Genomic DNA, 17,348 nt, shown 5'->3' on the forward strand with positions numbered 1-17,348 from the left:
ACCCAGGTAGTAAAAGAAACTGAATTAGCCCTGGCCAGGTAGCTTAGTTGGTTGGAGTGTCGTCCAGTACACAAAAAGGTGGTGGGTTGGATTCCCAGTCAGGGCACATATCTAGGTTGTAGGTTAGATGCCCCATTTGGCCATGTGCGGGAGGCAAGGAGGCAACTGATCTACATCAGTGTTTCTCTCTCTGTCTCTCCCCTTCCCTTCCACTTTCTCTAAGAATCAATGGAAAAATATCCTCGGTGAGGATTAACAAAATAAATGAATAGCTAACTATATAAATAAATGCACACTGTTTTGCTAATAAGCTTGAAAATATTCATGGTAATATGATGACAACTTGAAATTGCAAATATTTGGTTAGAGGTTTTGTAAAATTCCTCCCCCCGGACATATTTGTTAAAACACAGCAACAACAGTTCCTTTATAAGAGTACATACATTTAATGTGCAATATAAATACTGTATAAAAAAGTAAGTACATTATATCTTTATGTATTAATATAGGGTTAATCAAATAAAAATGTTTCCTAACAATTCCTAAACTGATTTTGGATATGCTGATTTCAAGTACGGATTATTTAGTTTACTTATACCTTTGAAAATCTATATGAAAACTAAATTTAAAATATTATATTTTATGCCTCTTTGCCCTTATGAGCTATTATTGTATATTACTTATTGACTATTGCCTATAGAGCAGGGGTGGGGAACCTTTTTTCTGCCGAGAGCCATTTGGATTTTTATAACATCTTTGTGGGCCTACAAAATTATCAACTTAAAAATTAGCCCGCTATATTTGGTCAAACATTTAATTAACTCACCACTGATGCATTGGCAGGACCCGACCAAATGATTTTGTGGGCCTTATATGGCCGGAACCCCCCCCCTCATCCCCCCGCCCCGGGCTATAGAGGGTGGTTTTATTCATATATTTAGAATCCTGATTTTATTCTGTGAAGAGACAGGAAATAAAAGCAATATTTATGAGAAAACATTGTCTCTCAGTCTGTAAAGACATCATCATCATCCATTGTAGAGGACATAGTGTTGACATCAGATAGAAATTTAAAAGGATGTTGGTAGGAGGAAAGCACAGTTGCCAAACAAGCAAATCCTAGCTTCTTATGCTTACAGTGACCTTACAGATTCATGTAGTCCAGTCATCCTCTTATGTTTGAAAACAACTTGTCCTTAAAGCCCCAGACACTTTAGGCTTGGAATGCCACTAGAATATGCTTATAATTATTTATCTAAATAGAATGCATTTATTTCCAGCCCCCCGACATTTTATTATGCATTTTTCAATCGAAAGACTTAACTTTGAACACTCATATGTCCACCTCTAGTCTAGATTCTACAAGTAGCATTTTGTTGTATTTGCTTATTACCTATCCGTTATCCTTTCAAGCCTCTATCAATCCATCAACTCATTTTATTTTTTTGATGCATTTTGAAGTAAGTTGCAGAAATTGGCACACTTCATTGCGAAACATTTCAGCATGCATATCATTAGCCGGAGTGCAATATTTCCTTAACATTGTCTTTCCTTTTTTACTGTGATAAATTGTATGTACAATGACATGCACATATCATAAGTACACTTTAGATGAGGTTTGACAAGTATGTGCTCCTGTGTAACTCAAATCACAGTGTCGTTACAGAGCATTACCCTCACCTCAGGAAGGTTCCCGTGGCCCTTCCCAGCAAGTCAGCAGCTCTCCTCCCCAACCCTGAGACAATAACTATTCTGATTTTTTTCATGTTTGTTAGTTCTCCCTGTTCTAGAAATTCATTTGAATGGATTCCTGAAATATATACCCTTTGGTGTAAGGCTCCTTTCATTCTCTTTCATCTATGCTGATATGTGTATCAGTAATTTTTCTCTTATCACTTAGTAGAATCCCATTGTATGAATCCGCCATACTTAGCCATTCCTCTGTTGATGGACACCTGGGCTCTGGTCAGTTTGGAACTATTATTAATAAAGTTCCTATAAATATTCATGTAAAACTGATTAAAGCTGCTATGAATATTTGTATAAAACTCTTATTGTGGGTATATGCATTTATTTTCTTGGATATTCAGGTGTAAAATTCCTGGTAGAGTTCTGGTGGTCTCACAATTTCTCCAGCATGTGGTACAGTCAGTTTTTTTAATATTATTCATTCTGTTGGGTGCATAAAGCTATTTTACAATATTTTAATTTGCATTATATTGATAACTACTGATGTAGTACAGTTTCTTGGGCTTATTGGCCATTTGTAAATTTTCCGTTGTGAAGTGGTAAAGTATCTTTTACATTGAATTGCCTTTTATTATGAACTGTAAGAGTTCTCTGTATATTCTGGTTGCAAGGTCTTCATCATTATGTGTTTTCTGAATATTTCCTCCCAGTCTGTGACTTGTGTATTCATTTCATAATGGTATCTTTTGATGTGTGGAAGTTTTAAATTTAGATAAAGTTTATCTTATCTTTTTTTTTCTTTTTGGTTATTGCTTTCTGTATCTTGTTTAGAAAACCTTTGCTCAACCATAAGTCACTACAATTTTCTTTCATGTTTTCCTCTAGAAATTTTAGTTTTGGTCTTACTTTTATACCTATGACCTATTTTTAAGATGTTGCTGTTGAGGTGTGTGTGTGTGTGTGTGTGTGTGTGTGTGTGTGTGTGTGTATTTTCCTCCCCAGAAGGATATTTGGCATTATTTATAAAATATATTTTGTTTTGAAATTGTGTATGTCAGTCCTACAAATTTGTTCTTAATTTTCAAGGCAACTTTGGATACTGTAGGGCCTCCACAGTTTCATAAAACTTTAGAAATTAATTTATTAATTTTTATTTTTAAAAATGCTTGGTAGGTTTTGATCAGGATTGCACTGAATCTATAGATCATTTGTGGAGAATTAGCATCCAACAATATTGAAGTTTCCAATTATGAACATAGTATTTTTAGTATATTTATTTCTTTATTAATGTTTTTTTAACTTTTTTTGCAATAGCAATATTTTGTATTTTTAGCATAAAGTTAATGAATGTCTGTTGCTAAATTTATTCCTCATAATGTTCAGTATGTTTATAATATTATAAGTGAAATTGTTCATTTTTAATTACACTTCCAGTTGTTTGCTGTTAGTATATAAAAATATAACTATTTAAAATACTTATCTAGTATCCTGCAACCTTGCTAAACTTTCTTATTAGTTTTAGGATTTTCTTAAAATAGGATTTTCTACATATATATTATCTAAGCATAGAATAGTTTTCCTTTTGTTCTCCAAATTTATGTTCTTGTTTCTTTTTGTATATTAATGTATTGCAATGGATAAGGCCAATCAAACAATGTCAAATAGAACTGTTATTAGTGGGGACACCCATGTGCCCACCTCTCACTGGTGGAAGTGGGCTTCTTGGATTGTTGTGGCAGTAAAAATTTCCTGAGGCCCCTATGAGAGGATGAGGTGTCGTAGAAAGTTTTATTTCTGTGGAATTAAACCCATGGGTTTCTAAGGCCCATCTCCCTTGTCCCACAATGGCTTTGAACTTCAGCAGGGCCAAGATCAAAGCCACTGCCTGTAGCCTCCATTCCATATTGAAGCACAATTCAGTCCAACATCTGGCTTGGTTAGCTTGTGTTCCCTGCTGCAGTTCATTGTGTGTGGGGTCTACATTGCCCTGGGCCATCCACGTCTAGGGCCACATGACTATGGCAGGACCAAGGGCTAGTTCAAGGAAGCAGAAGGAAAACAAGAGAAATGTCTTCTTTTACCAGTTCTGTTACTAGCTAGCTAGTATTAATTATTAATAAGAGGAAAGGAGCAAAGGGGAGGCCAGACATTGTAAGAATGGTCACCTGGGTAGCTTCACCAGGAAGCTGCAATTTCACACTCCCCAGGTAACCACCGATCCATTCCCTGCCAATCATGGGGGAAGAGGAAGATGGGCACAAGCATAGTGAAGTTGAAATGACTAGGGAAGGTGTTTATCTGTCAGTCTAACCTGGGCTTTTGGCCAGATTGGTGGAGCCAAAGGAAGCTCCTGAAAAGTTGGGAGTACATAATCCCCAAAGGAATTCTCCTTTAATATGGTATGTTACAGTGGTTGATTTTGCATCTTAAACCAGCTGTTCATTTTTGGATAAACGCCAGATATTCTGTATAATTATTTATGTTTCTAGACTAATGGTCATAAAAGACATCGCTCTTTTCATGGTTTTTTCCCCCCAGGATTACTATTGCAACAAGGAGTACCTCATAAAACAAGTTAGGAAGTGATTCTTTCTTTTCTATTTGATCGAATTTACAAGTGAAAATGTCGGAGCCAGAGTGTCTGTGTTGTGTGTGGAAAGGGTTTTAAGAATATAAATATTTTAATAGATAAAGAACTAGTCAAATTTTTTATTTTCTTTTTGTGTTCACTTTGGTATGATATCATTTTCAAAGAATTTGTCTTCTTCTGAACTGTTAAATGTACTGGCATCAAGCTCTTTATATTTCCTTATAATTTTATTTTTGGTAAGCTTGTAGTTATATCACTTCATTCATTCCTGTTTTTGGTAATTTTGTTATCTCTAATTTTGTGTTGATGAGATTAGCCAGGGGTTTTACCAATTTGTTGCTGTTTTTTAAAAAAATAAGTTTTAGTTTAGATGACATTCTCTATAGTTTTTCTGTCTTTTTTTATTTCTTTAACTGTCTTTAATGTAATTTTCCATCTACCTACTTTAGTTTTACTTTCTTCTCTTTTTTATTTTGCTCTTCTTTTTCCTCTTATTATGGTAGAATCTTAGATCATTGATTATATATCTTAACTTTCTAATAAAAGCACTTCATCATATAAATTTCACCACTGAGCACTGCTTTAACTCTATTTCTCAAATTTCAATGTTACATTTTAATTTTTAGATTGAAATTCTAATTTCTTATAGACCCAAGTGTTACTAGAAGTGTTTTTTAAAATTCCCTAATACATGGCATTTTATTGAGTATCTTATGTCATATCATCATATTTGCATTATATATATATAAAATTCTAAGTAAACTTTAAAAGTTTAGTAATGTTACATATGTATATACATACACAAATAAAATGTAGATCACAGTATTAAAAATATCACTTTCTGACCATTTCAGCGGGTCACTGTGGAATTCCAGAACTCATTGTGAATGGTCAAGTCATTGGAGAAAATTATGGATACAGAGACACAGTTGTTTATCAGTGTAATCCTGGTTTTCGATTGATTGGTTCTTCAGTGAGAATATGTCAGCAGGATCACAATTGGTCTGGTCAACTCCCATCCTGTGTGCGTAAGTAAGCATGGCAGAAGTAATTAGAGACCTCTGTTCTCATGCAATAACCAGTAAATTTTTTTCTTAGTTAAGTTATATAAGTATACACACACACACACACACACACACACACGCACGCACGCACGCACATATTTGTGTATGTATATGTAAATTCTATTATGTTTCCTTACACCACTGAATCCCCAACAGTACATAATAGTTTCACATAATATTCTGTCCTGTTTTGGACCTGAAAGTCATTATCAATGGGTTTCTTATTTTTTTCTCCTAATTATTTCCTTTCCCAATTACTGACATTTATATTAAAACTGATGTTAGAAAATGAGAACAAACACTGCAAATATGTTGTAATTGTAACATGATAGGATCATACAATTGAGATTTTGGCAGCTTCAGATAAATAATGCATGTGACTTTTAGTGTGTATTCACAGAAAATACATATTCTATAACTAATCACATCCATATGTATAAATTTCATCATTGTCAATTTTTATCCAATCAACAGAAATTCTAGTTTCATGTAAAATACTTTTGTGTGTTGATATTTAATAAGATAATACAGCGTATATTTAAAAATTAAAACTACTTTTCTAAGGTGTACACACTCCCCCTCCACCCGTACACACAAATACTGAATGTCTGATGATGACTTACAGACAGCAAAATTATGTTTGTGCCTTTCCTAGATTTTTTCCATTTATATTCAAGCATAGTCAACTAATACCACTATTTTTCTTTTTGAATAATTAAACTATAAATGAAAATTGGCCCTTGGGGTAAAACAGATTTCTTTATCAATAATTTTAACAAGAATAAGATGCAGTTAAATTTCCAAATGAGTAGGTTGACATTAACAATACAGCTGAAGAATAACTGCTCTTGGGTCATTTCAAAGATACTAAAAGTGACTGGTTTTTCATTGTGCCCAATTATGAAGGACTATTACTTGAGTTGCTCTAATTATAGAGTGAGATGATGCTGTGCAATAGTTCATAGAAATACGAAGTGTTTGGGAAAAGCCAGCCATGCATAAAATCAGGAATGGAACTGTAACACTACAATGATTTAAATAATTCATTAATTGATAGCATTATTTACAAACAAAATTGTGCTACATTGTCCAATATCAATTGTGAAGAAAATAAACCAGTAAGAATTCTAATACAGCATCATTTTTATGGTTCACATTTTATAGTCACATTAAATTATTCTTCAAACACACCTTTGCTTATCCATCTATTGTTTGTAAAAATTGATGGTATAAATATTAAAATAAATAATTTCAAAGTTAAATACAAAAACTGCCTTCAGCTATCTTCCAATTCTTGACTGGAAAAGGAAAAGTGGTTCAGTTTCATTCCCTTCTGCTATTAATGACATCAGTCGTGCCCAGATTTTTAAATTTCAGTCTTCTCTCCCCTCCTCCTGCCCGCCCCAAAATAAAGAGAATAAAAAGGTACCATGAAACTCTAAACATTGTGCACCACAATGGCAAATGATTGTCTACTTATTAATGTAATATTCCTTTTAGAGTAGATTGTTTTACCATTCTAAATTGTTCCTTTACATTAGTAAAAGTACTTTAGATATGTTTTCACATAAAAGTCTCTTCTTTCTACAGTGTTTGAAATGGTTAAGGGTAGTTGTCATGATTACTGATAACCAAATATTGTTTTGTGATTCCCCTGCCCCAACTTATTGCTCTTAGCTGTCAGCTGTGGTCACCCTGGTAGTCCGATTTATGGAAGAACAAGTGGAAATGGATTCAACTTTAATGATGTGGTAACATTCTCTTGCAATATTGGGTATCTCATGCAAGGGCCAACAAAGGCACAGTGTCAGGCCAACAGACAGTGGAGTCATCCCCCACCAGTGTGCAAAGGTAAGAGTCTAACTCTGGTCCAGCTTAAAGCATGGTAATAATGTGTCTGTGTAAACGTAGATGATAACATTTGAAACAGCTGGGGCAGAACAGTGGACCGTTTTCAGCTACTCAAACAAAGAGATTTAATGTTAATATCATCTCATTATCAATGCTTTCCGTCTTCCTTACTTTTTAACTTATTTCTTTTTTAAGTTAAAACTGGAAGGTTTAATTTCAGCTGCTTAACTTTAATAACTTTTATCTATTTTGTGACTACATACAAAAAGTCTTTAAAATTCTTTTACCTCCAATTTACTCCATAATTAATGGAACTGACGTATGGCCTTTTGTTTTCATATTTTGGAAAAATATGTTTGAGGCCTGAACTACCATAATAGCTGAATTGGGAGTGGGTTTATTTATTGTTCTCTGCATAGAAACTGATTAAAGATAATTTTTTGGTGTTTTTTCATTTTGTAAAGAAGTATGGTATACTTCATATTGTCTCATAAAATTCAACCAAATCATCATAATCTTTACATTATTTTATGGTTTAACTACAGTTTAAAAAGTATCATTTTTAAAATTTATACTCAGCATAATGCTTATGGAGTTGCTATTGTTAAAAATATTTGCAAAAAAGTTTTCTTCTTTATTTTAAAAATTGACCAGATTTTATTTCATTATCTTAGATAGTCAATATATTAATTTTATTTCTGAAATATTTAATTTGCTTTATTAAATGTAGCTTTACAACTAAATTTCTTATAGTAATCTATGTTAGGTCTATACATGTTACTTCAAAATACCTTTTAAATTTGTTCATTTGGTTAGTGGTGAACTGTTCTGATCCTGGAATTCCACCCAATTCCAAAAGAGAAAGTAAAATAGAACATGGAAACTTCACCTATGGTACTGTTGTATTCTATGACTGCAATCCTGGATATTTTTTATTTGGATCTTCAGTTTTGATATGTCAACCAAATGGACAGTGGGACAAACCTTTACCAGAATGTATCAGTAAGTAGATAATGTGAATTCTTCCTTCAAAAATGCCATGTAAGCAGCATGGATATTTATTGTCTTAGAAAATATCTAGAGCTATATATCAGAAGGATTTTGTTTTTAATTATTATTTTAATTTGCTTTTGATTTTATTATTTCATTGTTTTGAAATTATACTTTCCTACATTCTTCCAATTCAATTCCCAGATGTCATTCTTATTAATATTAATGTGCTGAACAGCTCTCTGTCATTCTTTGACTTTGAATTTTGATAGAGCAGATAGAATATGGAAAGCACACACCTTTCATTTCATCCCAAAAAGACAACTACATTTTTATTGTCTTTGGTACTACTATTTCAGATTTCATTTAAGGTAATAGTAGTCTTAATATAAACAACCACTAGGGCTTCAGAATACTTGAGGATTTAAACAAAAGTATTACTTAAAACATACTGACCATAAATATTTATCATATTTAGATTCATACACATATGGATGCAGTAAGTATTAATATATAAAATCAAGTCATTGAATATTTAGTGAGTATATTTTGTTAAATGTTATGTTGGAGTTGTAGAATATAAATAAGATAAATTATACCAGATATTCACATAACTATAGTGACATAATAGTGAAAATAATTTAACAGAAATAAATAAAAATTATGTAAGGACATAGGGAAGTGAACATAAATTCTAGGAATTCAGTAAGTATAGCTAAGTTTCTCAAAGAATTGGTGAATCTTGGACATGATAGGAAAGAAAACTTTATAGATTGAACGAGTATTGTGTCAAAAAGTCATTGTGGCCCAGCCAGCGTGGCTCAGTGGTTGAGCTTTGACCCATGAACCAGAGATCACAGTTCGATTCCTGGACAGGGCACATGCCGGGGTTTCAGGATCAATCCCCAGGGTGGGACATGCAGGAGGCAGCCGATCAGTGATTCTCTGTCATCATTGATGTTTCTATCTCTCTCCCTTCCTCTTTGAAATCAATATAAATATGTTTTTTAAAAAGTCATTGTGCACAATAAAGAAAAAGGAAAAAATTCTATGAAAAAAATAAAAAAGTCATTGTGCAAATAATTTTTGATTATGCTTAATTTTTAAATTATAAAATATTTTATGGTCATGTTTTATTTAGAGGCCCTTACTTCATGGGGTGGGATTTTTTTAAAAAAATTGTAGCACCATTCATGCACTAATGAATAAATAGAAGTTTATTCAATGTCTATTAAATTTCAGATTCTATGCAAATAATTAAGTCAATTGTTATTCCTTTTCTTAAAGTGCATTTGACTTTCTTATTGTGCACTCACTGGTCTAATAGCTTCACTAATTTAGTTACTTGGCCTTGTGTGGTGGCTATAACATTCAAGCTAAAATATTTTGTAGGACATGGAAACATGAACTTCAGATTTTCATAGCTCTCATATACTTTTTTGCCTTTCTTTGTTTCATTGCACTCCCTGATAGTGTGGGATTTATTAAGTTTGTTTCTATTGTGTGCTATTTAATATTCTAGAGTATTATTGTATTCAGTATTTTTTCAAGTTTGTTTTAAAGGGAGATACAGCCCTAACCAGTTTGGCTCAGTGGATAGAACGACGGCCTGCGGACTGAAGGGTCCCAGGTTCCATCCGGTCAAGGGCATGTACCTTGGTTGCGGGCACATCCCCAGTGGGGGGTGTGCAGGAGGCAGCTGATCGATGTTTCTCTCTCATCTCTAACTCTCTCCCTTCCTCTCTGTAAAATATCAATAAAATATATTGATATATATATATGCCCTTGACCGGAATCGAACCTGGGACCCTTCAGTCTGCAGGCCGATGCTCTATCCACTGAGCCAAACCGGTTAGGGCTATAAAATATATTTTTTAAAAAATAAAAAATAAATAAAGGGAGATACAGTAAGTTCCCAAACTACCTCTACATTATAAAGAAAATTCAGCCTCAAAAATTCTTCCTTTTTAATTGCTGTATAGGCTCATTTTAAATCTTATTAGCATCCTATGTCCTTAATTAGCCAACACACATATACTCTTCTCACTAATTTGCACATCCGTATTTAGGCACATGTGTACTTCAAATCCATGCACACATGCATATGAACATAGAGTCACCACCCCCGTACATGCAGACTTATGCTCATTCAGTCATTTATGCTTACTTACATTGTTCCTGTGAAACTCATGCTCACAGTGAGTGGCATAACAGAATTGCTCCTATAGCTCCAACTTTCATTTTATTTTTTTAAAGTCAGGTTTCACATAGATGTTTGATTTCTGGTGGTTGTATATATTTAAATAGATCATTTACTTTTGGTTTATTTTGTAGAAAGTTGGTGCAGGTTGTTCGATAGGAGATATAAAAAAATTTTATATCCAATAATTATGTATTGTAGTGATTGACTGTGGACACCCTGGCGTTCCTCCTAATGCAGTCCTGTCTGGGGAGAAGTATACCTTTGGGTCCACTGTTCACTATTCCTGCACAGGAAAGCGTAGCCTTCTAGGCCATTCATCAAGGACCTGCCAGTTAAATGGCCATTGGAGTGGATCACAACCTCATTGTTCAGGTACCACTTAGAAAATTGGACAATGTGTGTTGGAAATTACATTATTATTATTAGAAATATATGCACAAAAGAGATAAAATACTACATTTGTTTTGTAAAAATCTGAGAGAAGCTATAACATTATTTGTACATTTATTGTAATACTTAAGGTAATATAAATTCAGAGCCTAAATTAATTCTAATCCTGTAGATCATAAGTGACAGATACATGTTTTGAATTGTTTTGTGGCTAATGTAAAGAATTGTTGGTTTTAGAATGCTATTTTGTGTAAAGTGCTTTGTTCATTAAAATGGTGATCTACTGAAGTTTATGTAGCTATTCTATTTTAGTGAATTGCAAATAAAGTTTTTCCCAGAAGGCGATGTTATTTCAGTGATTTTTCTGTTAGAATTTGTGTCCATTAAACTTTTTAAACAATTGGTTGCTTAATAGCATACTTTAAAAGAAAGGCTTAAATGTTTTCTTCAATTAAACTAAACCAAGTTTTATGAAAGATATTTATCTTTTCTAACTTTCTTTTTTACTAACAGGCAACATATAACTTCTGAGCTTCCGTAGCCCCACATTGTTCTGTTATTACTTACTATCTTAGAATAAGTGAATATGAGGGATATTTTTAATTAATAATTTGTTTGCAGAGTGAGTGTTTGATAAATCTTTTTTGAGCTATTTAAACTAATGCTTTTCTCAAAATATCATTTAAGTTTTATGTCTGTGATGTCTTCCTATTTGATCATCCCTATTTGATCCACTAACCAGATAGTAGTGCTTATTTTTCTGCCTGTTTTGCTTTATATATTTCAATTATCTTTATATTATTTTATATCTGTGGAGAGCATGGTGAACACTTATTAGGAGTTCTTTTGACATTGTTTTGCATGTAGGGTTCTTTATTTCAGAATCTCCTTGTAACTAATGGTTAATATCTATGAAGTAACTTTATGGGACTTCAAATGTAATCTATAGACTTTTAAAACTATCAGATAACTGAGTATACATAGTCACATACCATTACATATATACACCCCAATGTATTTGGAAATTGCTGCTGAATTGCTAAAAATAAATTGTACATAGATATTTAAAGGTGTAATACTTATCTTAAAGTTTGTGTGGTTGTTAATATTACATCTCATGAAAATGAGGAAGTGTAAAGAAGGATTTCAAATACACGGGGCTTGTCAAAAGGCATGTAGACAGAAAGAGAACATTTCCAGTACTTAAGAATCTCTCTCATTCTTCCTCTTCCTTCCTTCCTTCCTTCCTTCCCTCCTTCCTTCCTTCCTTCCTTCCTTCCTTCCTTCCTTCCTTCCTTGCTTCCTTTCTTTCTCTTTCTCTTTCTTCCTTTCTCTCTCTCTCTCTCTCTCTCGCTCTCTCTCAAAATATATACCGATACTACAGCAATTTTGTTTAGAATTGTTTAAGAAATGATAAGGGATTAAGTAAATTCTTAACACTAACATAAAAAGGTGAACACCTAGTCATGAACAAAATCCTTATTAGAACTTACATAGAGTTTCTAATCTTTGATTATTTGCAATTTATTTTTGTATTTCATATATGAGATTTATGCAGCTCATTTATCTTGGTCAATAGTCATTGGTAGAGAAAATTAGAGAGTGAAATTTTAATGTTACAGGAAATACTGTATTGTAACATTGATATTTTCTGGTACATTACAATACTAATTTAACAACAATAAAATGATTGTCAGTAATTAGAAAATTCAGAGAAGGACACATGAAAATTACCAAATCCAGTTCTTTAATTTTAGTTTTGTAAACCCATTGTCAAACATAGAACTGTCAGTTATAAATCTTTCAATAACCTGATTATTGACCAAGTTCTGGAAATACTAACAAAATGACATTAACCTATTTAATAGATCTAAATATCACTGCTAAGGAAAATAATACCATACTCTGCAACTACTTTCTTTTTCACTTAGGCTTTTTCTTATGACTGGACTCAGATGGGAAATATGAATTATGATTCTACCCAGTCAACTGACCACATTAAAAACAACTTGCACAAAATCCATGTCTATAAGAATATTGGACAAAAACATGAACATAGTAAATGCTTATTGAAATAAATTAACTTGTACTGTACTGAATTACAGGTGATGCTACTGGTACATGTGGGGATCCGGGTACCCCTGGTCATGGTTCTAGACAGGAAAGCAATTTCAGAACCCAAAGTTCTGTACATTTTGCTTGTGATACTGGCTATATCCTTCATGGTTCAGAAGAAAGAACATGTTTGGCCAATGGCAGCTGGACTGGAAGGCAGCCAGAATGCAAAGGTAAACTCAAGCAGAAATTAAATGTATTGAAATTGCTGGAATTTAATGTGTACCCAAATTCAATTTGTTAGTATTACTGAAATTACTCTTACCAATTCTTAGTGTCCCCATCCATGGAATAAAAGCAGGAGTATTCCAGTTTTACTGGCAACATCCTATATATGATAGGTAATAATTTTTAAAAAATATTTCTGATGGATCATTTATAGATAAACATTGTTCACATCTTAGCAAACATCTGAGTTGAAAAGTTAAACATATTTGTTAAAAAGTTTTATTTTTTCCCTGTATCACAGTGCTCTATTGTAGACACTTTTAGGGGAAACAATTGGTTGTTCTTACATCAACCTTACCTCAAGATGTATTTTAGTTTTTAGGTTTGTAGAAATGGAAAGATATAAAGATGCCTAACTATAAATGAGATTTTTATGCATAGGTTACATTGTTTGAAACTAGAATTTTTTAAATGTAGGGTGCTTGAATAAAATTTTTAATTGTTCTGACATATTTAACATAGTTAAGTCTTTACAAGAATGGATAGAAAATGAAATGTTGCTGGAAAATTATTCTTATAATTTAAATGTTCTTTTCAAGATAATTTTAGTGTAAAAACTCAACATGTAGAGGTATTTTTGAAACTTAATATCATATCAAAATGTATTGGTTTTATAAATAAGAAATAATTCCCAACAGAATTTCTTGACAGTTTTTGATTGATTGTATTTCAGAAACATTTTATTGTGTTTAAAATTAGGATCCATATTCTAGGAAAGATAGTTATCCTTTTTTAAAATGGACCAAATTTTAAAATCTTAATTCAGAGAGCATTACAACTCAGTTGCTATTATAGGAATGGAGTTGCTGGAGAAAGTTGTTGAACAAAAGACAGGAAGACTTAACTATTCACTTTATTACTCAAATTGACTTTGCAAAGTCAAAGTCTCTATAGTGGTGTCATACATTAGGAAGCTAGCCCTTTGTTCAGCTTAACTGCAAAATAGTTTTTAGATGGAATACAACCTGGTGCTGACTTTTTATCTGTAAAGTGCACTTCATAGATAAAAAAGAACAAGAAATTATTAAAAATAGCAGAATTAATATTTTTCTCATAAATGGTGCTCATACAAATAATTTAGAAATACAGATTCTAGTAGATAAATGGACAAAGAAAATGAACAGAAAATAAAGAAGAGAAAAAAATGCAACCTATTGAGAAATATTCAACATATCTACTAATCAGAAAATTATAATTAAACATCATTTTACCTGTTTTAATATGAAATTCTTATGTATATGCAACGAAACTAGAACTTTAAAACTTTTCTAGAGGTATTGTTATTGTTATAGTAAATTTAATTTGGCAAAAATGTGTATATATTCATAGAATGTAAATGGCTTTGTTTTATTAACTGGTATTTGAGAATTTCTTTCCTACAGAAAATTAAAATATTAAAAAAACACAGATAACAGTAAAGTTGCAACTTTTATGTCTAGTTGATTAAAATAAGCAACAACAGGAAATAATTTTAACAATGAGGAGACAGAAGGAAGCTAGGTAGATCGGGGTGTGACCGTGGGAAAGGAAGTAGAACTGGGAACCCAGCTAGGAGGAGTTACCAAGGCACCCCACCTGGGTGGGGGAGGAAGAGCACTCACAAGAGGCAGGAACTTTAAAATGTATGGATGTTGCTAAGACAGGCAGCTTGCAAATAACCAATCACAAGGCATTAAGGCATATAAACCAACTCAAAGGATATTGCCAAGTCCGAATTATTTGAAAAGACCAATTAGGAGCTAGCAAGACTACCCACCCTAATTTAAATCCCTCTCTCTCTTCTCCCTGACAAACAATGGGTTCCTGACGTTCGTTCCTATGGCAGGGGAGCACATCCCTGCATCCACGTGGCTTATGGCCATGTGGGCCTCCACATGTGGACTATTAGACTTTAATTAGCTTGGATGCTAAACTACTAACATGAAAGGAAGCTCTGAACACTGGGCTGCTCCCGGAACCTGAGCTACACCTTCCCAGGACTGGCTTCTCCCAATGAACTTTGCTCCCATTCATTGTTTTTGTCCACAACTTCATGCTTTGATTTTCATGAGACAAGAACTCGACTCAACAACACCCACATTTTCTAGTATCAACAATACTAGAAATAATATTACATAAGCAAGTGTATATTTATATGACATAAGTGCATATAGTCAATAAGATATTAGAATAAAGGCCATGGATCAATGTGAGAAAATGTAAATCATATAAAACTTAGTTAAAAATAAGATTCAAAAGTTTGCTCTATTAAAATCATGGGAAATGACATTCATTTGAGAGAAAGTTTTTAAAAGGTGGTACAACAAATATGATAGAACAGAGTGGTGAAATTTGATGTACTTTTACTCTTATATTTCCAAATGCTCTGAAATATTATATTACTTTAGTAATTTATCATAAACTATAATATCTTTCCTATAATGTAATGGATAAAACACATGTGAAAATAAAACTATCAAATGAATGTGTTAAAAATTTTACTTTAATGTAAACAGGCAAATGTAAAGAATATATCATTTTTTTACAAACTGACAAGGTTTTTTAACAATTATTGCACATCGCATTGATGAGGATGTATGAAAACAGGCAAACTTCTACATTATTGATTCAACTGTGTATTATGACAATATCTTTGGTAACTCTATATAAAAATATATTTCAAAAATGAAAATTATCCAGAACTTCCACTCAGAAATTTATCTCAAAATAGAACCAATGTACACACTTATATTAATAAGCTAGAGTATGTTATAACCAAAAATGGTAAAGAAATAAAACTAAATTTTGTGGTTATCAACAGGGGATTGGATAGGTAAATTATGAATATACATAAAATGGATAACTATCCCATTACTGAACTTTATAAAAGAAAGATGCCCTAGTTGTTATGTTAAGAAGAATGAGATTATAAAACAGCATGCATAGCATAGTTCTGTTTTTAAAAATGGTAATATTTCACTATTATATACTCTTTGCTTTATACGGTGCCTAAAATACACATCAGAATGAATATGTTTTCATATTTTATATATAGCTATATAAATATTTTATCAACTTATTTCTTTATTTATAAAGGACCTTTAATTTCTTCATTATGCTTCCATTTATTTTTGTCTTTTCAAAGAAGTCACCTTGATAAAAAGAAAAAAAAATGGTCCCCTAATTAAAAAATTTTCTCTAGAAATATATAAGGCAAATATAAAATACTCTTTCTACTTCTTCATTATGCTTCCATTTATTTTTGTCTTTTCAGAGAAGTCACCTTGATAAAAAGAAAAAAAATGGTCCCCTAATTAAAAAATTTTCCCTAGAAATATATAAGGCAAATATAAAATACTCTTTCTATCATGCATTGGATACAAAAAATAATCGATTGACAAAAATATATTATGTTTGAGCCATTTTCTTGCCTGAATAAGATCCAATACTTTTATTATATGCTATCAGAATCTTCTGAGGAATTTGTACTAGATGAAACTGTGCCATGAACTAGCTGTGGGACCTTGGAGAACTAATTTATTCTCTCTGTGCTTCAATTCCCAACCAGTACATGGTGTTGAAATTAATATCAGCTCATGGTATTTGTTGTGAGGTTAAGAATATTGAAAATGTGGCTATCATAGTGAGTTATCAATGAATGTTACATGTCTTTTATATTAGGTTAGGTCAACTGACAGCTGAGAAATTATTCTAAGAGAGATGGCATTGTCAGCTGATACTAAACATAAATGGGCCTGTGTTCACAGGTATCAATAAAGCCCATTTCCCCCAAAATGTCTGCATTACAGAAGCAAAGTATTTGCTGCTTCTTTTCACTGTGTCCACAAAGTTTTCAGCCCTCACTCATGATAGGCGATGCACTTACCTCTCTTCATTTAAAGTTATTTTTACTTTTTAGGTCAACTGACGGCTGAGAAATTATTCTTTCTAAGAGAGATGGCATTGTCAGCTAATACTAAACATAAATGGGCCTGTGTTCACAGGTATCAATAAAGCCATTTCCCCCAAAATGTCTGCATTACAGAAGCGAAGTATTTGCTGCTTCTCTTCACTGTGTCCACAGAGTTTTCAGCCCTCACTCATGATAGGCAATGCACTTACCTCTCTTCATTTAAAGTTATTTTTACTTGTGTTTAATTCAAATAATTCTCTTGGTAAGAAAAATGTGTCTACTAAGCGTGGAGAAATTAGAGACAAGGGGACAGAAGTGGAAGTGTTATTTGTCCAT

General features: G+C 32.5%; 1 protein-coding gene across 1 annotated transcript in view; it reads left to right on the plus strand.

Annotated features, from left to right (window-relative positions):
* CSMD3 (CUB and Sushi multiple domains 3) overlaps nt 1-17,348 on the plus strand; it is an 888,294-nt gene that overhangs the window by 817,243 nt on the left and 53,703 nt on the right. The window contains exons 54-58 of the mRNA XM_005869050.2: nt 5,134-5,307; nt 7,021-7,194; nt 8,011-8,196; nt 10,586-10,759; nt 12,883-13,065. Coding sequence (XP_005869112.1) covers nt 5,134-5,307; nt 7,021-7,194; nt 8,011-8,196; nt 10,586-10,759; nt 12,883-13,065 — 891 coding nt within the window. The remainder of the gene's footprint in view (nt 1-5,133; nt 5,308-7,020; nt 7,195-8,010; nt 8,197-10,585; nt 10,760-12,882; nt 13,066-17,348) is intronic.

The sequence above is a fragment of the Myotis brandtii genome, unplaced genomic scaffold (genome assembly GCF_000412655.1).
Source record: "Myotis brandtii unplaced genomic scaffold, ASM41265v1 scaffold285, whole genome shotgun sequence".
Classification (NCBI taxonomy): Eukaryota; Metazoa; Chordata; class Mammalia; order Chiroptera; family Vespertilionidae; genus Myotis; species Myotis brandtii.